Source organism: Dermacentor variabilis, chromosome 1 (genome assembly GCF_050947875.1).
Source record: "Dermacentor variabilis isolate Ectoservices chromosome 1, ASM5094787v1, whole genome shotgun sequence".
NCBI classification, from domain to species: Eukaryota; Metazoa; Arthropoda; class Arachnida; order Ixodida; family Ixodidae; genus Dermacentor; species Dermacentor variabilis.
Genome location: NC_134568.1, coordinates 23,202,771 through 23,230,629, shown reverse-complemented (window position 1 = coordinate 23,230,629; position 27,859 = coordinate 23,202,771). Strand labels below are relative to the sequence as shown.

General features: G+C 46.7%; 1 protein-coding gene across 1 annotated transcript in view; it reads left to right on the top strand.

Annotated features, from left to right (window-relative positions):
- LOC142575808 (nose resistant to fluoxetine protein 6-like) overlaps positions 1-27,859 on the top strand; it is a 339,710-nt gene that overhangs the window by 279,177 nt on the left and 32,674 nt on the right. The window contains exons 7-9 of the mRNA XM_075685475.1: positions 7,029-7,122; positions 15,042-15,134; positions 18,009-18,177. Of these exons, the coding sequence (XP_075541590.1) occupies positions 7,029-7,122; positions 15,042-15,134; positions 18,009-18,177 (356 nt within the window). The remainder of the gene's footprint in view (positions 1-7,028; positions 7,123-15,041; positions 15,135-18,008; positions 18,178-27,859) is intronic.

The following is a 27,859-nucleotide window of genomic DNA, read 5'->3' as shown; positions in this document are numbered from 1 at the left end:
TCTGCTTAAATAATAATGCTTCGTGATTTCGTTATATGTTAATAATCGATCCCTGTGTTCCCCGGGTGAAGTGTAAGTTGCTCGGTCTTGAAGAGCACGGCTAGAAAGTCCTCGTGCTGCTTCATTTGCCACCTCATTGAGGTTTCTCCGAGCTCCGTCCACCACCCCCAGATGTGCAGGAAACCAGCGGATTTCGATCCTCTCACTCTTGACCTTCTCTAATAATTTTGTTGCTATCCGTGTCACATATCCGTTGGTAAAGTTGCGTATGGCTGTTCTAGAGTCGCTGTAAATATGTGTCCACCGATTAGCCCGGATGGCTAAGGCGATTGCTACTTGTTCTGCTACTGTGGGGTCCTTGGTATAGACGGTGATGGCATCCTGTATGTTACCTTGAGTGTCTACGACAACGGAGGTATACGCATCCTTATTTTTAACCCAGGCAGCGTCAACGAACACCGCCTGCTGCTTATGTTGATCTATGTCTTGAAGGAGTGCCTTCGCCCTTGCCTTCCGTCTCTCGAGGTTATGTGTCGGGTGCATGTTCCTAGGGAACGGGGTCGTCTTTATTGTTTCTCGTAGTCCCGCTTGCAATTGTGTTAATAATTCTCCTTCGTTGGTGTGGTTGTTAATTTCTACGCCAATTTCTTCAAGTAGCGCCCTCCCAGGGCGTGTCCCCATTAGTCTCTCCTGGTGGGCCACCTGTTGAGCCTCAGCTATCTCCTCTAGTGTGTTATGCAGCCCTAGGCGCAATAAGCTATCATTGGCCGTGCTGATGGGAAGTCCTAGTGCAGTCTTTATAAGTCGTCTGATTAAAGCGTTTAGCTTGTTCTTATCAGCCTGTGTCCATTGTAGCATGCCAGCCACGTACGAGAAGTGGCAAAAGGCGAATGCATGTACCAATCTTATGGCACTGTCTTCTCCTAGCCCCTTATGCTTGTTGGTAACTCTACGCAGAAGCCTAATGACTTCTTCTGACTTGTTAGAGATGTATTCTATCATCCTGCAATTAGATCCGTTCGCTTGCAGGAGAAGTCCTAACACTCTAATAGTCTCCACCTGCCTGATTGGTTCTCCATTCTTGGCGCATATGTCAATGCGGGGTTCTTCCTCTGGGATATATCCGTGCGGCCTGCGCCCACGCTAACTGCTCCGTAATACCAGTAGTTCTGATTTTTTAGCAGAGCAGTTCAGTCCCATACCCTCAAGTGTTGTTTCTACCACATAAATGCTTTCCTGTAGTTTGATCTCTGTTTGTCCCATATTACCTTCGGCACTCCAGATTGTTACATCATCTGCATATATAGCAAAGTGGATACCCTCAATCTGCGCGAGACCTCGAGCCACTTTTGACATCGCCAAATTAAATAACATGGGAGATAGGACAGACCCTTGTGGTGTCCCACGATTCCCAAGTTCCAGGGTTGTCGATTGGAGTTCGCCTAACCTGAGACAAGCAGAACGGCCACCGAGAAAGGCTTTGACTATATTGTGCAATCGCTTACCCAATCCCATCTCCGAGAGGATATCCAATATGGCCCTGTGCTTGATGCGATCAAAGGCCTTTTCTACATCTAGGCCTAGAAGAGCTCTCGTATGTAGCGGGCTAGCAAGAATAAGGTGATGCTTGATTAAAAGCATTGCATCTTGAGTCGAAAGTCCAGGACGGAAACCGATCATGTTATGTGGAAGAACATTTCTGTTTTCTACATACTTAGTCAGCCTATTGAGTATGACATGCTCCATGGTTTTGCCCAGACATGATGTTAATGATATGGGTCTTAGGTTATCTAGATTGAGTTGCTTGCCTGGTTTGGGAATAAGAATTGTGTTAGCAATTCTCCATTCCTTCGGATAATCACCGTTTTTCCAGAGTTCGTTGAAATACTCTGTTAAATATTTTATGGAATGATCGTCCAAATTTTTCAACAACCTATTGGAAATGCCATCTGGACCGGCAGCAGATCTACTGTTGAGGTCGTACAGGGCTGCACGAACTTCGCTTTCTGTGAAGTCTTGATCCATAGGCTCACAGTCTTCCCCTGTATATTCAGGCAGGTCTGTACTCTCAGCGCTATCCTTAAGTGGTAAATACTTAGCTGCGAGCCGATCCAGAATGGCCTCCTCCGTTGTGTCCTGACTCTCACGATGGACGAGTCGTGCCACTGCTGTTCTCCTATTAGATTTCGTGTCGTTCTCATGAAGCAAATGTCTAAGTAAGTTCCAATTCCCACCACGTCTGATTCGACCATCTATGGAATTACAAAGCTCATCCCATTGTTGTTTCTGTAAATTTCTGGAGTGTTCTTCAATCTCCCTATTCAACAATGCTATGCGCTTCCTGAGTCTCCTGTTCAGCCGTTGCGTTTTCCATCTATTTAACATAGATTGTTTCGCTTCAATCAAGTGCGCCAGCCTACTGTCCATGATTTCGATATCCTCCTCTGTGGTAATATCCTTCGTTGCCGCCTTTACATCTTCCCTGAGCTGAGTGGTCCAAGTTTGGAGTGTTTTCTTTTGTCCTTCCTCTGTCTCAGCTCTGCTTTTCCTTGCTTTCCGAAAAAGATCCCAGTCAATGTAGTTAAAGTGCTTTATCTCATTACTTGGTGTTTCCAATAGTATTTGTAATATGTAATGATCACTGCCCAGGTCAATATTGGAGTTATTCCAGCCAGCGTTCGCTAAGTTTGATACAAAAGTAAGGTCTGGGGTGGAGTCCCTGCATGTAGATGTACCACACCTAGTGGGATAAGCTGGGTCTGTGATGAGGGAGAGATTAAGATCTGTAGCTAGGTGCCAGAGTCCATCCCCTTTCTTAGTATTCCAGCGATATCCCCAGGTTTGATGTGGGGCGTTGAAATCCCCTCCAATAATGAGTGGAGCGTGCTTAGTAACAGCCATAGTCTTATTAAGAAGTGCCCTGAAACTCTGTTTCATGTCGCTAGGGCTGCTATAAACATTAAGACAAAAGAGGCTTTGCGGTTTGCTTCTATTCCTTTTCAAAATTATTTCCACTAGTAAGTATTCTAATTTGTTTAGTCCAAGACGCAAATCATGTTCTATGTAAGGTATTTTCTTATCTACGAGCGTGGCTAGCCCCCTACCCGGCTCTTTGCCCCTGCATGTCGCTTTGTATCCGGATAGGCTGATCTCATCCGCCAAGGTTTCCTGCAGCATAATTATTTTCGGTTTGTCTGGAGAGGTTTTTATTAACTGCATAAAAGGTGCTTTTTTGTGATAAAATCCTCGGCAATTCCATTGCCACACGATAAAGCTCCCCCTGCTAGCCATTGCTTATAGAACCCGCCTTACTGCTACCCGCTAGAGTACGCTTCGTAGAACCCCCCGACACGCCAGGGAGCGATCTGACGCTTTCTGCTTCTGAGGGTAGGTATTCGTCGTCATCGCCCTGTGCTTCTACTTTGGTGAGCCTCTTTTCAGCCGTCAGTCTCCATTTCCACAACTTATCAACTTTGAAGGTAGTTTTATCTATGGCATCTCTAAGTTGTTTAATCGCCTCCTTGATCTCTTCCAAAGCAGAGCACACTGTCGTTTCTACTGGGCTTATTGCCCGCTTCTTTGGAGCTGGTGTGTTTTCTTCATCCTGGCTATTGTCATTATTCACCGGTTTGGCTATTGCTACTTTTGTGGAGTTAGTCTGCGAGTTCTTGCGAAGTTCTACAACCTGCTTAGTAAGTTCTTCATTTGCCTTTCTCAGATACGTTACTTCTTTAATTAGCTGTTCTACCCTGGCATCATTATCTCCGACCAGCCGCTCCGCACCGCTCTCCGCAGCCCTCACAGTACCTTTCACTTTGTCGGCCCAGGTTGTTCCAGATGTCGTCTTGTCGCCAGGCGTCTGCCCTCCTCCTTCGAAGCGCACCTGCACTTCGCGTGATCTGGAGCGGCTTCTGCCCTTCGACGGCGAGCGGCGTCTTGACCGTGTGGGGCTCCTTGAGCACGTGCGCCCCCTGGTGCCCGTTTGGGCATCCCATTTCAGCTGTGCTGATGTCGCCTCCGATGCAGATCTGTTGCGTTCTCGTCGTCGAACTCGTACCACGTATGGAATTTGGTACCGCTGTCGGCAAGTCTTGTCCCCAGTTGGGTGGTCCCCTCCACAGAATTTGCACTTAGGCACACACATGTGATTGTCCTCCGGGTTTTGAGTTCCACATCCTCTGCACTGTACCACGTCCGGTGTTGGACATACATCTGATCGATGTCCAATCTTTCCGCAGGCATAGCAGACATCAAACTGCTTCCTATACAGGTAGCACTTGACAAGGGTCGACCCGTATCTTACATAATTGGGTACCTTGAGCCCATCAAACAGAACAATAACCGAACCCGTGGATTTAATACGTTTGGCTGCCAATGCCAGTGGGTTAAAGTCATGCACAATGTTCTTCGTTATCGTGGCCTGATTGTCTCTGAGGTCAACTCTCCGAATCACTCCTTTACACGTGGTATGCGGAGCTGTCTCGTAGGCGTTCACTTCGTATTCGGTTTCCACTATAATGATTGACCTGATTCGCACATACCTGGCAGCATGGCTGGGATCTGGTGTACTAACCACCACGATGTTTTGCGTGAAGTTAGGGCAAACGACATCCTCTCGGGCTTGTTGCGGAGTCAGGCCCGATGCTTCAATAACCGCCACGCCTATCGCTGTGGTGCTCACTTTGCTCAAGTTGAGACCTCCTCGTGGGCGGATGATGATTTTGCTGTGCTCCTCGGGCAATTGGGGCATCCTTGATGCCTTGACAATCCGGTTTTTGAACATAGTGGTTGTAGGTCCCTTGTTCTTGCTGCTGTTGCCTTGCTCTCGCTGGCTCTGCGGCGATGCTTTCCCATCGCCAGTAATCCTTGTGGTGGAGCGAAATTTTCGGCTTGTCACAATTTGCCAACCTAGATCTTCCTCATTCTCTTCTAATCCGGTAGCGTCTTCATCTTCCATGCGCGTTTCCGCCATCGCGGCACGGCGGGGCCAGTAGGCCTACTTGGGTCTCGCACCAAGAAAGGCCAGTAACAGTCCAAAAATGAAAGTCCCACCTTAAAGAAAGGTGTCCGCAAATTCCCGGTGACTTCACAAATCCAGTGATGTGCTTGAATCCGTGATGGTGGCAAAGAAGGCTGCACAAACATTCAAAAACGACGGAGCCGATGTGAGGGACGTCCGCACCTCGGCTTCTTCTTCCACGAATGCCTCTGCTCCGTGCAGTCATCAGATCTTTTATGAAGAGTTAGAATATATGGAGGCCACGAGCACAAAACGTGGCATACATGTTATGTTGCGACATATATTTCAGATCAGTTACCCTGGTGACATGACTTCTTGCGAGTGTGGCAAGAGGAGTATTGCCAATTTTCCTATTTTGCCTAAATAAGGTGGGCCAATACGAGGACATCGGTGACAGTGAGTGCTAAAGCCTGTAGTGCTTGTATGGCTAAAGAAAAGTCGCAGTTTCGCCCAAAAGGCGAAGCATCGATTGCGATTGAAAATTAGCGGACAGCCATACCAAGTAAGGATAGTATATTTATTGGCCGTATCAACTTGCAAACATTCGCTTGCTAACGATTTAAGACGCATGGTGTCAGCGCGCACAGCAAACATGAATTATTATTATTATTTGTTTTGAGCACATATACACATCACATTCGATAACCGCGCACACTCGCTGTCGAAATGCTGGCGTGAGGAAACGCGGCAGCAGCGGCGAGCGAGGTGATCGTGCTGTCTAGCGGTTCAACGCAATGTGAGCGGCCGATGAACTTATGCTCTGCCCATAGAGTTTTATACAGTAATTATTAGATGGAACTCTGGTGCTAGTGTCTACGGGAGCAGTTGAGCCAGCATCGGAATTATGGGAAGCACATGGATTTGCCTAGACTTCGTCCTACTGGCTTCAAACGGCTTTGTGACTTTGTAAACGCGTCATTTTCAACAATGTACTACGTAATAAATAATTAAATTAACATTATTAAATCTGTCCGATGGCAAGGCTCTAACACAGGCCCTCTAGCACAGACGCCCGATATTGAGACCATTACGCCATGGACTCATGCATGGACAAGCGGCACATAACGCCCTTATGAATTTATCGCGAGCAAGCCAGTGCCTTGAAACGCTTGGCGCGTTTCGATTTGACTACTTCGGCAAGATGAACCGTTGCAATTAGTAGCGATTTTGCGTGTTCGCAGCGTCTTCTCTTAGAAACGTATAGATTACTTTGAAATTTACGACAATGATGAAGTCATGCAAAGTGTAATAAACGAACCCACAAGAACATCGCAATCCACAAGCACGAAGGTTAGACAAATCCATGCACTTCCCATCATTCCCATGGTGGCTCGATGATTGCAGCGCCAGAATTCCCCCTAGTATGTTGTAGGAAACGCTGACTCTGCTCACAACGCAGATCGCTCGTGCGACTGCGCGCGGCCGCCACATGCGCACTTGCAGCCGGAGTTTGAACGCCGCCCCCACTCCCTCCCCTCGCTCCGGCGCCTTGCTACGCTGGGTACCTCGTACGCAAAGGAAGATGGCGCGCTTCCTCTTCGCTTTCGTCCCTTTCACGCGGGCGACATTGAGCCGCGATCGTCGGCTCCCCTCGCACGCTCTGTCGCACGTACAGCGCAGGGCGCGCGGCGATGGTGATATCGCCCTTGGACTTTATACGGAACCTCAGTTCGACGGAAGAAATGCGCTTGGAGTATCCAAACAATTGCTATCGCAATAAAACACGGAAATAAAGAAGAGAATCCGTCTACACGAGCTCATCACATCCTTTCACTACAGCGTAACGCAATTTTGACATAGGTTGCCACATGTTCTTTTTTCCGCGATAAAGTGACTGAAGCCAGAGGACAAAACAAAACAAGGGAATCAGAGTCTTCTCCCGTTTCCGTTATGCCCCGTCCGGAGTACGAAGTTGCTGTGTATGTTCGCGCTGCCAGGCGCCGCTTATTTATCGTCCGCGGCCTCCCGCCAGCCACCGGTCTCATCCCTTTCTCTGTCCGCAACGCAGGAAATCTGATGATCGCCGTGGGCTTTGCCAAGGACTTCTCCTTTCAGATGGTCATCAACTCGACGCTGGCCACGGACACATTAATCTTTCTCAAGTGAGTCCATGCCCGTGCACATGCGGGGGGAAAAATGGCTAACGCGTAGTGGCGCTGCAACCGCGCACCGTAAGGCGACCATTTCGGGAAAGCCTTGGGCTTGCCGAAATGCAATGCGCTCTATGCCCGCGTTATGCGATAATCCGAGTGCGCGGCAGGCGGCGCATTCTGCGTCATGCGATGGCGAGTAGACGAACCTTTCGCTTATCCGTACAGTCTCCGCTGACACCTACGAGGCTGCATGCGTTTCTGCCTCGTTTCTTATCTTCACGTGAAGCCCGCCCGCTTCACTACAAGCAAGAATGCAAATTATGAGCACCTCTGGAATTACCGCGTTTGTTTTGTTTAGCACTGCATACGTGTGCAGTGCATGTCTTTGATGAAGGGAACACTCTTGCATGCAGCTCTCAATTTGCTGGCGCTCTAACTGTGTGTGTCGGATGAAACTGTGTCAATACACAGCACAGGTGGGTAGACAGACGCTAGCCCTACTAACCAGAAGTCATCTGCTCCAAAGGTGGGCGACTGCACACTTGCGACAGGGGATAATTTGCGCGTGCTGTATGCGCGCGCGTTCTTTTTAATGGCGCTATACATTGCGCAGGCACCTCCGGGCGTCAGCGAACATGACTGTTGTGTTTGAGCTGGCGAATGTCGTGCTTACATACAAGCCGTAGTTATCGTGTGCACACAGTGCAGAAACGCACGAAAACGATGTCAGAGGAATACACGGAAGGCAGACCTCTGTTACGTCTACTCATCTTTTTTGTTTTCGCTCTGTTTCCACAATGAAGTTCAACCAACTCACAACTCAACATACCGAAATTATCAGCACATTCGTATGGTTATGTGGAAGGTTTTTGGAAGGTTTGAGTGGGTATGGTTAGCGCTATTCATACGGCTCATTAAGCTCCTAGTTCAAAGAGCCCGCGTTAGAAAAAGAAAGTGAGTGAGTGAGTGAGTGAGTGAGTGAGTGAGTGAGTGAGTGAGTGAGTGAGTGAGTGAGTGAGTGAGTGAGTGAGTGAGTGAGTGAGTGAGTGAGTGAGTGAGTGAGTGAGTGAGTGAGTGACTGATTCAGTGAGTGAGTGAGTGAGTGAGTTGACGCAAGCTGAAGTCATGTCCTAAAACAATCAAATTTCGCTCACGGGAACGTGTATACGTGTACTGAATCAAATGCGGTCATAGGAATTTATATTGCGAACTTCCGTCGGGAACTTTTGTACCGAAAAGAGAAAACAATAATGCGAGAAGCGCGGAGAGGTCGGCTAGACATGCTTTGTCAAGACCTAACGACCTACTACTCCGTGTAGGCTATTGAAGTAAGAGAAATGTAAAGGAAAATTAGAGAAAGTCTGTATGGGAAGAGGGGCGGGGGCGCAATAGAAGGGTAAGAAGCGCTGCTGAAACGGATCCTCAGCGAAGAAGAGTTAATAGAGCGATGTCGTATACGTGCGGAAAGGGGTCAAAAACGTTATAGTACAACGCAAGATTTTTTTTTTATCATAAGCAGAGAAATCGATTCTTCCCGGCAGCACCTAGTAGCATGTGCCAGATTGACCGGTGGGTTATTAACTTTTATTGCGTTCGGAATAGGACAGTCGCCGGCTACTCCGCAAAAAAAAAATCAATTTTGGTCGGCAGATTAATGCATCTTTAATGCATACACGACATTTTGACGCGATGAGTTTTCGCGGTTTTGTAACGTCGCGTGGCAGACAGGTGAAATGGGCGCAGCCCGAGAACGTTTCACCAATTGCGAAGGGCCGGTGGTGAAAAAGGCGTAGCATCAGAATTAATTATCTTTCTTTTGTCCGGTTTAATCATGCATACGCTGTGCATAGACGTCATATCAAATGAGGAGCTTTCGTGGTTTTCCAGACGGCGTGTGACAGATAAGCGAAGTAGGGGGAGCCCGCAAAAAATTTGACCAGTCGTGGAGGGCTGATATGGAATAGAAAACGTTGGAAAAGCCTTACGTTATAGCGCCCCAGATTCAGTGTTCCTGGCGAAATTGGGCGGAATTCATTACGCTACACAAATTAACAGCATCAGCTTTTGGAAGTCAGGACTCGGTTATGATTTCTTCGGATAACGGATTTCAAGTCTTGGATTAAATAATATCAATCGTCTTAGTATTTCGGTTAAAGTGTTAACTAGTCTAGTTTTCCCAAACGTTCATTTATTACTACATGGAGACATTTGAATATCTACACCTCCGTCGTAATAGAAATACTAAACAATAAGCCTAAATATAGCATCTTCCGTATATCTAAGAGATTTCGAATGCGTTTTCTGAAACACCCTGCACAAGCACATAGCCTTGCATGTTTTGATTCAACTCATGTCGTCTTGCTCTTTCTTTCGTCTTTCCTGCCGTCCTTCCTATCTTCCATTCCTATGTTTCTGTACCCTCCTTTCTGAAAAGTACGCAGGTGTCGTGCTGCTTCTGGTGGCAATTGCCAGCACGCACCTCGCTTTCCCTTTTCTGTCAAGTGTATATATATATCTAATAATAATAATAATAATAATAATAATAATAATAATAATAATAATAATAATAATAATAATAATAATAATAATAATAATAATAATAATAATAATAATAATAATAATGGCCCTGAACGTTCCGCCATGAAGGCTCTATTTAACGCCCGTCGCATTACGCGTTCGCGGTATCAGCGCGAAGAAAACCATGCCAGAAACTGGGATTCTGTAAATTGCCCTATAAAAACCGCCAAGAAATACTCGCACACGACTCATATCTAAACCGATTGGTCTTGCTATTAACAGAGCTCATCCTGCGCTTTATACGCATCGTATAGTGGTCAGTGCTTTTCTTCCGTATCATGCTCTTAACAACATTGCACGGCTAAGCCAATCAGCTTAACGGTACGGCATAAAAGAAGCCGTTCTTCACGTCCTTCAGCAACCACCAGGATGACTGGTCATCTTACAGACTCAAAAGCGGCACTACAGAGCATGCGCACTATGAACAGGAATAATAAGCGACATCCAGTGACTCGATGCATTATGTACATTCATTATAAGGCCACTGTCGCTGGCAACATATTCGTCGTATTCCAGTGGATTTCGGGGCACTGGTTCATATGCGAAAATGAAAAAGTGTATCTACCTGCCCGCAGAGCTCGCATTTAAGAAATGTGCGGCGAATATAGTGTTGCGGAGGGAAGAAGCAAGACGGCAATTGTATTTACACTAGGTACACAGTTCACATGAACAAGTCCACAACAGGCCAGTTGCTGCAGCGTCGTCTTCTACACCCCCAAGCTGGTGCTCCTCTTGCTCAATGTTGTGCAGAGCAGCGTAACTTAATTCCCCCCGGCGTGGAAGCGCCGTCCGGTTGCTTCTTAGGCAGAAGGCCTGGTAGCGTTTTCGGCCGCGTACATGAATGACGCCATGGGAGGCCTGGACGGAGCAAGTAGTAGGCGGGACCGGATAGATCACGTATGTTACGTCGGTCACCTGGCGCAGTACCCGGCAAGGCCCGCAGTAGCGAGTCGTTTGCTTTTCCGAGAAGCCGACAGGGCGGGTCGGAGACCATAGAAAGAATGGATCCGCGGGAGCGTAGTCGGCGTCACTGGGACGACTGTCATAAGTTCTCTTCTTCGGGTTCTCAGAAGCACAAAGGCGACGGTGAGCAACTTGGCGTGATTCTTCGGCTCGGGCAATTACTTCGCGGGCATACACAGACACGGAATCTTGAGGGATATGCAGTTTTGTATGAGAAGGCAATACGGGATCACGGCCGGACAAATAAAATGGAGAGTAACCTGCAGTGCCGTGGTGTGATGAATTGTACGCGAATGGGACGAATGAGGGAGCAGCATCCCAGGGACGATGGTCATGGGAAACACGTAGATAGCATGTACGTTATTGTTCGATTAAGCCGCTCAGTAAGACCATTCGCCTGCGGATGGTATGCAGCAGTAACTTTGTGTTTGGTAGAACAGGAGCAGAGCAAGTCGTCCACAACTCTAGAGACGAAGTAGCCACCCCAGTCGGTAAAAGGTTGACGAGGAGCGCCGTGGTGAATAATGATGTTGTCCAACATGAAGCCGGCTACGTCTTTTGCACATGAGGTTGTCAGCGCTCTGGTGATCGCAAACCGACTTGTATAATAATTCCCTTATTGCCGGGGCCAGATGTGGGGAAAGGTCCGAGCCGATCTATACCAATACGATAGAAGGGGTCTTCAGGAAAGTCAAGAGGTTGGAGTCGACCAGCAGAGATCATAGACGGCTTCTTTCGGTGCTGACATAATAACTCGCAAAACGTGACATAGCGGCGGACCCATCGGTATAGACCAGGCGAAACAAATCGTCGCCGGACATGTTTGGACGTACGAAATTTCCCGAAATGACTAGAAGTTGGTACATCGTGCAGCTGGGACAGAACAGTGGTACGAAGATGCCGGAGAATGACAAGCAGCATCTCAGGTCCACTACGGTGCATGCTGCACCGATATAAAGTGCCGTCCGGGAGTGGGAACACCACGCAACATCGCTCTCTCCACTCAATAAACCCAATCCTAAAATCTAAACTTCCGCATCAGCTTCCCCGTCACCTTGAGACTAGATGTAATCGACTTCGTCTGAAGGCTGCATTCACTAACAGCTACCTGTACTGCCTTAGTTTGACCACCAACACGTATTGCGATAACTATGGTGCATTAGAAACTGTTGAGCATATTTTGTTGGAATGCTCAGGTTACAGAGACGACAGAATTAGTTATTCCGTTAGAATTGGCTCTGCTTCCCAAGAACTACTGAATTAAAGAAGAATACTAGGTCCTATGCCTTCTCCTACAAAGCGATGGCAAGCTTTCATTTCTGCTTGCTTCATGCATCGGCTTAATTGGCAAGCTCTATCCTGACAAGTGCTAACAACCATCGCCTTTGTCTCACCTGTAAACATAATGATCACATTTATTGAAGTTTATTATTATTTTTTCATTTTTTTATTTTTTGCCCTCTTCGTAGGGCCTTTCTGTCCCCGATGCCCTTCCCTATGCTCAGTAGCATGTAGGCACCTACGTAAAAGCCGGCAGTCTCTGTATTTCAATAAAGAGGTTGCTCTCTCTCATTTTTATTTGGAGCTGTATTTCCTTGTTTGTTTGTTTTGTTTCCCTGCTGGCTGTTAATCTCCGGACTCGACTTTTTCCGCGCTTTGCAAATGAAGCATTCATAGGCTCATTTCCTCCACAACGTGTTGTAACGGGCTCCGGCGAAAACCTGCCTTCCCGGATGCTGCGAATCTGCAGGTTTCAAGTAGCGAGAATGCGCCGTGTCGGGTTCCACTGGGCGACGCCACTGGGACTATTCAACGCCAACCAAGGCCGGCCGTTTTGTGCGTACGCGGAGGAAAAGCGCTTGCCGCGGCGTTCGCGCGTCCATTCTCTCACGACGAGAGCCGTCTCCGCTTCCTGGCTGCTCCGAGAGCGCGGACAGCCGCTGGGGCTAGCGAGCCGCCGAAACCGGAAATGAGAGCGCGTTTGTCTCCCGCGCAACAAGGGCGTGCTTCTCCCGCCTCTCCGCCGAGCGGTGTATCTCTGCCCGGCAACTACGTGTAACGTCTCCATCAACGGGCGACCGGAGGCTGCAGCGCCTGGCAACGAGAGGAAGCAACCGTTTGTCTCACTTCCCGCGCGAAGTTCACAAACGAGCGGAGTAACAACAGTTCCCATTGTTTTGTCCTTTCCGTGATTTCGGTAATGACTTGGGTTGGAACCTTACAGAAGCAGGGGCCCCCTACATATGTGTCGTCCGTGAGTGATTGAATGATACGAACGATTGACGTATACCCGACGCTAAGCTTGAGCGGTTATGGCGTCCCGCTGCTGAGGTCGAGGTAGCGGTTTCGATCCCTATCCCCGCAGCCAAATTCCGATGGGCACGGATTGCACGAAACACTCGCGTACGGTGCTTCGAGCGCACGTTGAACAACTACAGCTAATCGTAATTAAATCGATTCCCCCATCCCGGCGTCTCTTATAGACACCTCTGCCCCATCTCTTGCTTTGGGACGTTAAACCCCGTGAATCAACCATACCTGGGGCTTCGCGAGCGAAGTTGCTGCTTGTCGTCGCCGTGACGCAGTTGGCTGAAGGATCAAATTTCACCGTGAAACGCTGCCATGTAGGCGAACATTCGCAGCTGCGAAAAGCTGCTCCACACAAAGGACGCAATCCGCAGCCATCGTTGGACGCTCTACAAAACTTTACATAAGACATGCTTGGAGAGTGAAATTAGTCGCAAAGAAGATGCGTCTTGCTCTATCGGGCTCGAACTGACTCCGCCTCTACACAGACGTGGTTAAACGGGACGTTCTTCTTCCGTGCTTGGTGCCTACTGTGGGGACGTCGAACACTTCGTTCCACGCTGTGCGGTGCCGGCACTTCAACGAGCAGAGAAAGAAGATCCCTACGCGACGTGTCTTGGCTTGCCAACGCGAGCTCCCAAGACGCAGTGCTTGCTGAAGGAGCCTAAGCGTTCAGGGAAATACTTTACACCTGCTCATCGCCTTCCTCCGAGACACTGATTTCATGAAAATTTGCTGAAACCCCGTGGTACCATATGCTCGGGCAGAATAGTCACTGCAGCCTAGGCTAAGCCCGCCTGTTGCAACGTCAGCACACATGATCCATTTTTTGAACGAAAAGCCAGATAACTTGGTGCACTCGCTGTCAAGCAGCTGCGGTGGCCATAACTGGTCAAGCGGGAGAGACGCTTAAATCCTACAGTAGAACAAGAGCCGTCTCCGCTTCCTGCCTGCGTCGAGAGCGCGGATAGCCGCTGGGCGAGCGAACCACTGAGACCGAACGACTCAAGATCAACTTGCCACCCAAGGTAGTGTGCCTGTGATGCTGAGCGCTATCTTGGCCCGTATTGTTGAGCTCTTCATTGACGTATAAAACGCAGGTTGATTCTGTGGTCAGGTTCTCATTAATTATAAATTGCGAAATTTATAATTATATCCACTTGGTCTTTCTTTATACATCCTGCAGACATAGGTGCAGCACGGAAAATAATAATACTGCAATAATTTAACTTAGCAATAAATTTCTGATAGAAACACAAGAGTAGCAATGCATTATTCCTGCCGTAACTCAGGAGAAAGGTGCTGCTGTGCTATGACAACCGAGTCCGGAAGTACGTAGCTCAACGACGAAACGCCAATTTTCATTTGTCCTACAGGGGCAACTAACCAAAAGTGTGTGTTGATTAAAAATTGCCGCTGCCTTTCAAGTAAGCGTGCTGCATTTAGTGCTAACCATATTCCGCGCTTCTAAAATTTGTGCTATTTGTCGCAGAAGTGTACCCTGGCTTTTGGCGCTATGGTGGCGTCCGCTGTTACTAAACGTACATAGGTTTGCTCGCGTCGTTCTCATCCACTGTTGCAGGCCGCACCAAATGCCTTAGTATCCATAGGCCATCACAGGTTTTCATACAGTTGCAGCCATGGGGCAGCTATGGCATGGGATTGAATGGTCCTAAATGAACATGCGCAACATCCACTACTACTTGGGAAAGGCCTAGGTTCTGGCGGTAGGAGTGGACAAGAATGCAAAGGGAATTTTGAAAAAGACAAATTAATAAATAACAGCAACTGGGGAGGGACAGCGATGCGTTTAGCATTTGTTTCGAGCTGCAAAAGCAGTTACGTGACCTGTATCCAAGATCACACAAGCAGGTACACAAGTACTACACACTTACTGCAGAGTTGGTACGCAAACTTTTGTGATACCTGGCAGTGAAAGGCAAATCAGCGAACGAGGTTGAATCGAAGAAAGAATGCAAGGTTAAATGGTGCCGATACTTGACATAAGATTGTGTTTCCGTATGAGCAGCTCAATTCGGGGAGCCCCGTTCCCGGCTGAGCTCACTGTTCTGCATACGCAGCGGGCTCCTGTTCGGCTACCACGGCCTTGTGGACCACGAGTCGACCGGCAGACGACGGCAGCCTTTCTTTAGCGTGCTCCACAAAGCGTTCAGGTGTGTATTGTCTTTGGAGATCTCGTCTATAGACGCCTTCTTGCTTACCTTTTTTTGTGATTTAATACCTACGCAACGACTCCTCGTTTGTGAATACGTGCGTCCTGTACTGCAGTAATGAATTTAAAAAAATATTTCTCTTAGTTTACTTGCATATTTTATCGTATTTTTTTTCGTAGAGGCGGTTCTTGTGCGCGGCGTTCCTTCTCTGGTGCGGCATGCCCTAACAAAAACAAAAGTCATACAGAATGTCCTGCTGATTCAGTTTTTCTGATAGCTGTGACTGGAGCATTTTATTTAAAAGTATACTTTCAAATGCGCGCCTTTGTTACGCAAGCTGGCTGCGTCAAAAGTTTTACGGTAAACCCCAAGGCGAAGAACTTGTGTAACTACCAGCTCTCCGTTCATTGATTCGGTCTTGAAAGCCATTTTGAGCCAGCGCTTATTTTGGAAATCCCTTTGAGGGAAAGAACTTGCTGGCCTTGTGCAAAACAACAATCAATATCTACCTCGGGGGACGCTCGGTGGCAAAAAAGAATAAGCTATATACAGCACAGCTCGCGCACTAAACCGCTTTAGAAAGAAAGACGAAGACGTTGTAGGCAGTTTATGTGAAGTCCAGAGCCATTTTGAGCACGGCACAGCGCTCGCAGACAAGGTCGCATGTAACGTTTCCTGGCTGTTTTTGAGTAAAACGGAACACTGCATTTGATGGGGTGGCTGAAAGTGGATACAGAAGTTAGCGGGCGTTGTCGCATCGGGTCGAAAGTATCCGTATAGGTATACCACTATTTTGTATTTCCGAGAGTCCGTAGCGGTTTTGTTACAACCTACGCATTGTTCGTGATTGGATGTCGCTGGGAGATGCCTTCGTCCAGCAGGGGACATGAAATAGGATAAAGATGATGACTAAGTTGATGACAACGCCGACGACGACACATCGCTTCTTGTATTACAGTGAGGTGACTGCCTGAACTAAAATAAGAGTACTCTGATGAGTTCTGAACAGCGAAGGTAGCTGACTTAATCATTTTATGACATTCTCTGAGAGATTTGCGTTTCAGGTTGCTTTCTTTCTTGCGCATAATCGTCCGTTCGCGATTTAAGGGGTCGACGAATTGCAAAAGCTTTCCAAGGCTTCTGCCCTTGAAATAAATTCACATTATCACAAGAACGAGGCTATTGTGTAATCGGATAAATTGAGGCGCGCTGAGGCGCCGCGTGCATACTGAGCTGCAGATCGAAGCTTTACGCCGGTCTGCCGGATTGAGGCTCGCGCAGCGCGAGTGGTTGCGCCACGTTTCTTTAATCGCACCGGCTGCGAAATCGCTTCGAAATCCGACCTTTGTCCCGTTACCAAATTTGGTGATCGATGTAGCAGCCATATGCGCCTCTACGCATGCAGCAAGTCGCGCTTTGACGTCAGCACTTGGCAGCACCCGCTCATTTGTTTGTCCGGAACTGTGGATGCTGCGACTCGAAGGCCTCCGAATTTCTACCAAGTTAGCGATATGACGTCTTGGAACAAGCGTTTCTGAGCATTTTAGCAATCATGATCATCAAAATTTATTTATTTATTTATTTTTTATTCTTGCTGTTGTTGCACGGAGTCGTCAGGGGCCTTCCTGTGGGCATTTTTGTGAAAGTAGCCAATAGCTTGCGCTTATTGCTGAAGGCACGGCTCTATGAGTATAGCAGTATGACAAAGTTCTTACTGGTGTTGCAGAATCCCTCAAATGAACGTCTGGTGTAGCCACCGTACTGTGATACGTACGTCATTGCGTCCGGCATCTTTCGCGAAAATTCTGATACCACTGCAGTGTCGTTATTGAAGTTTCTGTTGCGTGGTGATATGTAACCAAGTCTGAAGGCTGCAAGAATTCTGCTTCCTTGCGTCTAGTGGCTTTGACACATTTGCTGCTACATTATATACTAATGTAGCAGCACTAGAGTAATTCCACTCAGCACCTAACATTGACCTGAGGTCCCGATACAGTCTTTGACTATGGGAACTCCTTTTGTAGTTCATATCTATCAAAACATGCAACTACATTGCAGCAATAAACTTTGAAACTTAATAAGGAAATTTGTGAATGTATCGGAGTATCTAAGATACAAACGGGAAGTACCGAGTCGAATACAGTAATCCCGGTAGTAATTGTATCTGTATCTCAAATACTTGTTGCCCGAGTATCTTGTACCGTATCATGGTACAATTGCTAGGTATCTTTGCCCAGCCCTGAGTATATCGCATCCCACTTACCTTCGCGCCACTTCGCGATCGACGTTCCACCGTTTCCACTGTTTCATGCGTATGGCGCACAAATGTGGCGGCGTAGGCTGTCCCACGTCGAAAACAAATCCTCGCACGCACTGTCTACTTTCAGCGCGAATGCTTCAACGGCGAAGACGCGGCGTGTGCAAGTAGTAGCTCTCACTCAATACACCCCTCTTTCTCGATGCGATGAATCAAAGAGAGAGAGAGAAGCTTATTGATAAGGAAGGCAAAGAGGTCTGCCTGAGCTGCATTCCTCTAGCCAGCTAGAGCCAGTGCGTCGCATTAGGTGCAAGTAACGACGTGTAAAGACCACTGCCAGCCTAATCCTGCGCAGTCGATTGGCACTGCTGCGCTGAATTTTGGTGGTAGTCTAAAGGTTATCTTAGGGTACAGTTTTGGGGTCGATGCGCCAGCAGTCTTACACGAGTTGTAGAAACTGTGCGTGCTAGAAGCACCTTAGCGCATTAGAAGCACAGTAACGGACACAGGTTTCAAATTTAAAACGAAGGAGTCAAGCTTGCGAGCACTGCGTGCTCCAACACAATTAATACGGCCGCCAGCGATCGCGGCGTAAGTGACAAACTTCACTCGTGCAGGGCCGTGGTGTCGATGCTACTGGCCACCATGGTCGCCATCTTGCTGCCCGTCATCGGATCCGGCCCCATGTGGAAGGAGACGATGGACAGTGTGGCGCAGAACTGTCACGACAACTGGTGGCTCAACGTCCTCTTCGTCAACAATATTTTCGTCGCGCCACACGAGCGGGTACGTGCTGCGCATAGAGTATGCATATGTACGCATACTTTGCAGCGATGTAACAGTTATCGGAGGTCACTTTCAGCGATGGCTTAGACAGATTGCAAAAGAGAGCGGCTAGCCTTACCTTGGGCCTTACTGGGCCCAAGGGAAGCTATCACAGTAGTGAAACATAAGGCTGGCTTGGAACATCCGTTATCCGACTGCGATGGACACTTAACAAAGAAATTAATTGAATTTAAAACTGAAATTAATTAGTAAAGTTATTTGTAATGAATGAATCAATGAGGTTTTATTATTAGTATACAAGATATAGTAGAAGGAATTATTATGCAGAAGGAGGTCTCGAGGTGAAAGACTGTAATGGGAGCTCATGTATAGCGTATACAGGAGCTCCCATTAGCAGTACTGATACAAATCAGTTGCAGACGTGCTAGTAAAAAAGTATAATAATTATTAATACGTTCAACTAATTACAGAGGTAAAGGTAACTATAAAGCCATTATGAAAGTAAATGGATAATAACACATAACCAACCGAACTTTTATTTGTGTAGCGGGATTATTAACGAAGTGTGCATTCGGAGGGAGAAAAGGAAACCAGACATAACCAAGTGGTTCAGATGATAAAATATGGTCTTTGGTTTTTAGTCTAAATTCAAATGCTTTTCATGACTTAAAGTAGGAGGTAGTGCGTTCCAGAAAGAAATGGACAAAAATGGATACTCTGCTTACCATAATTGCTGCGTACCTTAGGAAGAATAACATTATTGTTTACAGTAAATCGCGTAAGATTAGTTTTTTTTCTTTATTGCATGGAATTATCGGTACTGTCAAACCAATGCAGTTACATTACATATGAACATACAAGAGAAACAAATTCACAGACAGTATACAGGCCAATGACAGTTCAAAATTCTTGCAAACAAACACAAGCGTCCAGACGCGAAATCCATTCAGGGACGGGATCATATGTAGCCACCACACTAAGGACTTGAGCAGTCTCTTCTCGGAAGATAGACCTTGTCGAGCGAGGTGGCTCGGCATGTCTGTCGATCATTCGACTTTTCCATAATGAATAAAGTCCTAATAACATAAGCAAATCACATGGTGTATTACTGGCTGTCTTTTTGAAAGGAAGGAACCGGATACCATAACATGTGAGAGGAAAGTCTTTTTTGATAGTTCTTTGTAAAATGTCCCAAAAAAGAAATGCGTCACGACAAAGTATAAAGCAATGTTCTATTGTCTCGGGTTGATTGCAAAGCCTACAATTTGTATTCCAGGGTACATACAGTCCTTTTTCCTGAAGCCACGTTTTAACTGGCAGTGTGGAGGTGTGCAGCTTAAAGAAAAACGTTTTCGCTGCTGGCGCAATGCGCATTCTACGGACACGGCAAAGAACATCTTGACCAAATAGAAACAGATATGGCTTTCGGTACAGAGGTTCAGGGAAAAGGTTATCAAATAAGTGCTACATTTAGCGACGTGCGATTAACGGTAAACAAATATTCAAGGTTGAATCTGGCTTTTAAGAATGAAATAGTGCTGACAAGTTCCTTTAAGAAGCCCCATAACGGTAGTTCTTGAGCAAAGTTTGTCGTGACAAAAAGAAAAGGGAGGTGTGACGCAAGACGTGCTCGAATAACTGCGAGAAAGAATGGATGACGGACATTTTTAAGGTAAAACAAGCGCATGACCAATTGTCGCACAAACGAATGCACAAGACTCAGGCCTCCCTTTTCAAGCGGGAGAAAAAGGTTGTCCCTTCTCATGGCTTCCCATGATGAATTCCAAATAAAACATGCAAATATCCTATGAAATGCCTGGACATGGACACGTGAGCAGTGCAAGACCTGCAGAACACAAAGAAGCTTAGAAGCGAGAAATGTATTGCATGCCTTAGCTCTCGCAAAAATGGAGAGATCACGTCCTTGCCAGGTTGTCACCTTTCGACGTGTAGTGGTTATCGTGGACGCCCAAGGAGGTCCACTATTACGGAAGTTATCGAGAGGTACTCCAAGATATCGCAACGGAGACTGATTCCTTTTGTTAGAGATCGTGGTATCGAGGTATCTGACTTGCGATGAGCGTTGTCTAGTTGCCGATATAAAAACGGTACCAACATTAAAAAGTCTACAGTAAGAATGATATAGTTAGAATGATATATAGAACTATATATATATATATATATATATATATATATATATATATATATATATATATATATAGAATGATATGTAGAATGTATAGTTAGAGATTTTACAATTATATAGTTACGTAGTAACTGTTTGGCATTGAAATCGTTAGGACTAAATCTATTTAGTCTAACGGCCATGTTTTGTAAGACTTGCAATGATTGTAAGTGGGTAGCATATGTATTGCCCCAGCATACAACGCAATAGCTTATATGTGAATGGATAAATTAGTAGCATAAAAATAGCAGTGTTTTATGGCTAAATACATACCGAGCTTTTAAAAGTGTCCATATTCCGTAGGTTACCTTTTGCCTAATGTTGGCTATCTGTTGATAAAAGGTAAGGTTATACTCAAGTTCTGCACCCAAATAGTTACAGGGAGCACTGTGGGCGGTATGATTATTACCCAGGCAGAGCGGAGGAATGAATACGGATGAGCGTTGGTGGGACGTGAATGAAACAAATTCAGTTTTAGACGAGTCTATATCCAGTTGATTAATATTCACCAATTTAACAAGTTGTTTTAAGTCAGTATTAGCTTTCGAAACTAGGTTGCTTACACAATTGTCAGAGTTAAAGATAGTGGTGTTATCTGTATAAAGAATGTAATTAGAAGAAAGCAGGCAATTAGGCAGTTCGTTGACGTATATTAAAAACAACAGTGGGTCAAGTATGGATCTCTGTGGTACGCGGATGTTTGTTATCACAGATTTAGAAAGCACACCATTAATTCTTACTGTTTGTGTTCCACCTTTTAAGTAATTTTGTGTTAAAGTTAAAGCAGGACCTGTTATTCCGAAAGATTCAAGTTTAAACGCAAAATGCGGTGGTTAATTTTATTGAGTGCTTTAGTTTGAGCCACGAACACTAATCCAGCACACATTCCCTTATCGATTGCCATGTTTAATTGTTAAGTTAGGGCGATGAGTGCAAGTTCGGTTGAATAGCCCTTGTGGAAGCTAAATTGGACTGGTGAAATACTACTAAATTTTGCTAGGTAAATAGTTAGGCGCTTTTCTACCAGCCGTTCATTAACTTTGCTGAAAAAGGGTAGAATGCATATTGGTATATAATTAGTTATCAAGGCACAATCACCCTTTTTGAATACTGTAGTAACTCTACATTGTTTTACTTCTTGTGGGAAAGTACCACTTTTAAACATTAGGTTAATAATAATTGCGAGAACCTCTGAGATTAAGTGTGCAATTATCTTGGTGTGATTTGAATGCATATTATCAATGGTTGCTTTTAAAATTATTACAATGTTTTCTATTTCCAGTGGTGTGGTTGGAAACAAAACGAATTAGTGAAGTAGGCGTTACATTAAATGGTGATCTTGCGTGGGTATATGCGAATCACTACTAAAGACAAAATCCTCAAAAGCATCAGTAATTTCTTCTGAGGTGGTGTATTTTCTGTCGCTATGAATTATTTCCTTTAAAACGTATATCGCGGTTGTTTCGCCTATTTAAAAAATTATTTCCTATCTTCCATTTCTTACAAATGTCATTTCCGCACTCGAATAATTTTTCTCGTAATATAGTTTTTTAGCTTTCTTTAGTTAGTTTTAATGAGCTTAGGTTTCTTTAGTTACTTTCACTTTCCCGAGTTTTTTTTTAGCTTTAGCTTTGTTTAGAAGGGCACATTAAATTTGAAAGCGACATGTATAGCCTTCAAATAAAGGGCATTAAAAGTATTGCTCTATGGGATCAAGCTTATTAAAGCTCAAATGTGTTCCAAAAATGAAAACATTTATTTATAATGTAGCCACCCCCTACCCCCACACCTCCGCCCCACTTGCTATAATTTCCTCAGGTACTGTGAAGTACAGGATTGATGGTTCACTTAACTGAAGTGATTTTTAAGCTTTAAAAGATAACCGAAAAATAAAGTCCGCATGATGTCCACAGATGAAGCCTCGTTAGGCTTAACATAGAGAGAAATATTATCCACTTTCTTCGGACCACTTCAGCCACTACCTAAAAGCCCTCGCACACTTTATCAGTAGCTGACACCGACCAACGCCTTAACACCACGTCCCTTTGGCTCACTACCGTGTTTCTTACAAAAAATTAAGGCAAGGCACACTTCAGTTGCGTTGGTACAGTCACCATGTAAATGATGGTTAATATATGGATTTGCTTGATCTTCATGCTTCTGGTTTCAGATGTTCTTTTGGCGTTGTGTATAACGCTTTATTTTGCAAAATTTCCGATAAATAATATTCGATAATCATATTCGAGCGACAATCGGACCATTATGGGACATCATCTTCAGAAGGCGTTCGATAACGTTCTACATTCGCATATCCTAGCCTCGATATCTCGGCTCAATCTGGGTAAGAGATTTTACAACTACGTCAGATCATTTCTTGCGGATAGGAAGGTTACTCTCAGGGTGGCCGATCTCGAATCACAACTGCTGGAATAAGTCGAGAGGGACACGCCACAGGGGGCGGTACATTTCCCCCTATTTATTTAATCTAGCTATGGATGGCCTTACCAGAAGGCGTCTCGAGATTGAAGGCATTACACACGCCATGTAGGCTGATGATTTCACTATACGGTGCACAGGAGGCAATTATGGTAAGGTTGAGGGAGCCTTATAGGACGCCGTAGACATTATCGAAACCTATCTTGAACCCACCGGTCTCAGCTGCTCCCGCTTGAAGGCGCAACTTCTACTGTATAGTCCCAAGAAACGTAGTCCGAGGCCCAATGGTTGGACATCATTAGAAGACAGAGACATCAACCTATAAACTAGAAACGGTTGCCCGATATCCAGAGTCGATTCAATCAAGGTCTTGGGCATGATCATTGAGTCAGATGGTACAAATGGCCAGAATATATAGGCAAGGTAATTGCTAAAACTGAAAGTGCCGTTCGTTTAGTTCGCAGGGTATCAAATCGGCGTCATGGACTCAAGGAGGATAATCTCTTTCGACTAATGCATGCTTTTGTTCTGTGCCACTTTACATACGTGGCTGCCATGCATCGATGGAAACGGGCAGAGCGGGATAAATTGAATATACAGCGTAGGAAGATTACTAAGCGGGTTCTCGGGTTACCCGTATACACTTGTACAGAGCGCTTAATGCAGCTTGGGATTCACGATACTCTGGAAGGAATTGCAGAGGCTCAGAAGCGCACACAGCCAACTTGCCTCACTACAACTAAGGCAGGGAGATCCATCTTGCAGGAACTCGGACATCACCCCGATAGAGTATATAGCGGAGGAGTTTTATGACGTTCCTCCGTTGATTCGTGAGAGCATGACGGTCGCGCCCCTACCTAGGAACATGCCCCCCGATCATAACCGCGGTAGAAGGAGGGCAAGGACGGCCAACCTCCATAGGCAAATACATAGTGACCAGCGACAGGTCAGCTTTGTGGATACCGCCTGTCGTAAGGGGCTTCGGGCGTTCACCATCGTCACTGTCGATGGTCGGCAAGGAATCACCAATGCTGCCTCGGTTCGGACCAGTGGCTCGGAAATTGCTGAACAAGTGGATATTGCACTAGCCCTGCTGGGTAGCTCACGGGATGTTGTCTATAGCGATACAAGGTCTGCAGTTAGAGCATTTGATAAAAGGCACCGTTTCCAAACAGGCCCTCAGACTTCGTGGGGGCAAGAAAATCACGCGCCACTTCATTTATTGGGTTCCCGCACATCAGGGTCAAATAGAGGGTGCTCCTCCCAACCTGAACGAGTCGGCTCAAGGGGCTGCGCGCGAACTTGTCCACCGCGCTATCCCCGATCAATCGGAAGACGATTCCCCAGCAAATAGCGACACGCCCTCTACCTAAAACGGGACTACTAAACACTATTATCTCAGCCATATAACCTACTTTGTTCTTCATCCGCGGCTCAATATAGCCCAAGCACTAACGCTCAGTAGGCTACAAACGAATACGTATCCCAATCCGTCGCTCTTACACACAATCTATCTGCGGTTCGCCGCAGCCATCTCCTAGCTGACCAACTCTGGGCTATCCAGCACGCCCAGGATGCGGCCGAGAGGCTTGGCCTTCCGGTTCCCATGTGGGAGCGGCCTTTTTCGTGATGGCTCACGCTCTACAGGACCTCAATAAAGTTTTACCATACCATACCATACCACATCCGCCTAACCGCATGAAGACAATAACCTTCTGCACACATGTATAATCATTTTGAATTGTTCCTGTTAGATCGCAACATTTTGTTGAACGTGGTCAAATTGCAAATTGACAAAGCCATTTGAAGTTGAAAGGAGAAAGTTTAGGCAAATTAACGTACTGTCCATAATTCCCGTGCTAGCTGAACCACCATGCTTTCAGCTTTTTAAGAAAATAGCGCCAGCGTTCCCTTTAGCAATTTTTGTAGGAAGCTTTCTGGGCTCACCTTACCACAAAGAGCGGACCATCCCCAGTGAGGAGACGACGTCATTAACGCCGCGCCCTCACCACCGTCTACCGTCCGTCACTACTCACTGCCACGCCAACACTTAGTGGCCACGGACCAGGGCCCAGAATCCCAATAAATTACTTTGCTCTTTCTCTCTCTCTCTCCAAAACATGAAGTCGTTTGTCCATGTCTGTTGCTGGGAATAATGCGTTTTGCCTCGAAGGCGGTCCACGGGTCTACTACGCATACGTTGTTTTCGCTTGAGAGAGAGAGAGAGCAAATGATAAAGGAAAGATAGGGAGGTTAACCAGGACTGAGCCCGGTTGGCTACCCTACACTGGGGAAAGGGGAAAGGGGACGGAAAGATTAAAAGAAGAAAAGAAAGTCTACTGGGTATATCGTTCGGTCACTCAGTTCAGATCACAGACGCTGAGTCAATCCAGTAGCCTTCAAATATCGCAGCAGAGCTTTTGTGGCCTTTTGTAGCTGCGATATGCGAGGCCATGGTCCCAAGATCTTCTTCAAGGGGAACGGTGTTCTATCTAGCTGATTGAGAGCTGTGCAGAGGTCATGTCTTTCGTTTTGAAAAGATGGGCAGTAGCACAGTAGATGTTCTATAGTTTCCTCGGCACCGCAGGCATTACAGTCGGCGCTATCAGTCATTCCAATCAAAAACGTATATGCATTGGTGAATGCGACGCCCAAGCGTAAGCGGCACAGCATTGTTTCCTCATTTCGCAGAAGCCCTGGTAACAGCCGCAGTTGCATAGAGGGGTCGAGGGAATGCAATCGTTCTTGGGTGAATTCAGGTGCGTGCCACTTCTCTAATGTCATACGGTGTGCTACCTTGCTTAGGTGTTGGGCTGCGTCGGTCCGCGATAAAGGTACAGAAACAAGGGTTGCTCCTTCGTGTGCTTTCCTAGCAGCTTCCTCAGCGAGGTCGTTGCCGGAGATACCGCAATGGCCAGGCAGCCACTGAAACACGACGTCGTGTCCTTTCGCTATCACACAATGGTGTATTTCTCGTATCTCCGACACTAGTTGTTCACACGACCCGCGACGAAGAGATGACAGAAGACATTGTAAGGCCGCCTTCGAATCGCAGAATATTGCCCACCGATTAGCGGGTTGGTTGTTGATGTAATCAACGGCACCTCGGAGGGCAACAAGCTCCGATCCGGTCAATGTTGTCATGTGAGAAATCTTGTATCGTACGCTAATTTATCGTGATGGTATAACCACTGCGCCGGTGGAGCTGGTCTGAGTGGAAGAGCCATCCGTATATATGTGGACTCGGTCAAAGTAGAAAGTGTTCAAACAATCCAGAGCTGCTTGCTTCAGGGCCAAGGTAGGCAGGTCGGTCTTTTTTCTTATCCCTGGAACCGTGAGACGCACTTGAGGTTGTTTTAAACACCACAAAGCTGAGGTTGAACGTGCTGAGGGTGCGAAGCCCGATGGTAGACAGGCACGATGGATGCTGACCTCGTTGGAGAAGGACGCCTGTGGTCGTCGTTCTGGCAGGCAGGCAAGAGAGCTTGATTGCATGCGCGAAACATGACGAACATGGGCCCTAAGCGTGTCGATGCTAATGTAAGTCGCGATCGGATGGTCTCGAGCCAATATAATGGTTCCTGCTGTTGAGGCGCTCCGCGGAAGTCCTAGGCAAACACGTAGTGCCTGTGCTTGCACGCTCTGTAGTTCTCGAAGATTTGACTTGCATGTTTTAGCAAGCACGGGAGAACTATAACGTAGCAATCCGATAAAAAGTGCTCGATATAACTGTAGCATGGAGCCCACTGACGATCCCCATGTTTTCCCGGCGATAAACTTGAAGACATGAACAATAGATGTGAGCTTCTTCTTCAAGTGGGCAACATGAGGACTCCAAGAGAGGTCCCGGTCCACAATGACACCCAAAAACCGATGGTTTCTCTTGTAGGAGATAGGCTGGCCACTAATGCATACTGGATAACGAGACATTGGTTTTCGTGTAAAGGCGACTAACGCACATTTTTCTGTTGAGATGGTAAGGCCTTGTGTGTGAAGATAGTGAGATGCCTGTGTTGCTGCTTTCTGCAGCCTTGCGCGAACCTGCAGACGAGTGACCGCTGATGACCAGATGCAGATGTCGTCGGCGTAGATTGAGACACTCACTGTTTCCGGTAGGGAGTCGGCCAGCCCAACAAGTGCGAGGTTGAAAAGAATAGGGCTTAGAACCCCACCTTGGGGAACTCCTCGGCATATGTAGTGGTCGGTAGTCGGACCATCTTCCGTACGTACGAACAATGACCTTTGTGCCAAGTAGTTTCTGATCCATCGATATACTCGCCCTCCTAGTTCAATTGTCAAAAGTGCGTCTAGAATGGGTTGATGGGAAACGTTGTCGTAAGCGCCTTTCACGTCCAGAAAGAGCGCTACTGATAATCGTTTCCAAGATTTTTGCTGTTCTACAGATGACACTAAATCGATGACACTGTCAATCGATGAACGGCCTCGTCGAAATCCCGCCATAGAATCAGGGTAAATCTTGTGGTGTTCTTGGTACCATTCGAGAGGCATGAGGATCATGCGTTCCATGAGTTTCCAGACGCAGCTGGTAAGTGCTATAGGCCGATACGATGCCAGTTCGAGCGGCGACTTCCCTGCTTTTAGTAGCGGTACCAGGCGGCTGCGTTTCCACTCCTGTGGGACGACACCATCTTGCCATGAACTATTAAAAAGGCTGAGGAGTTCTCTTCGTGCTTCTCGGCCTAGGTGGCGCAAAGCAGTATATGTTATGCCATCGGGCCCTGGTGAAGACGAACACCTACAGAGCGCCATAGCAGCTTCTAACTCTTCCATAGAGAATGGAGCCTCCATACTGGTATCTCGTGGACCGGGGATGTCGCTTAAAGCCATGTCGGGGACTAAAACTGTGCCGCCGGCGATTTGCGCGCAAAATTCCTCTGCAACGTCTATCTCACGGCGGTTTTGATAGAGAGCGAGGGCGTTAAAAGGGTGGCGTTGCTGGGGTCTTGAGCAAAGACCTCGTAGGGTACGCCACACACGGGACAATGGCTTGCGGGGGTCTAGTGACTCGCAAAAGCATTTCCATCTTTGATCCGCTAGCTT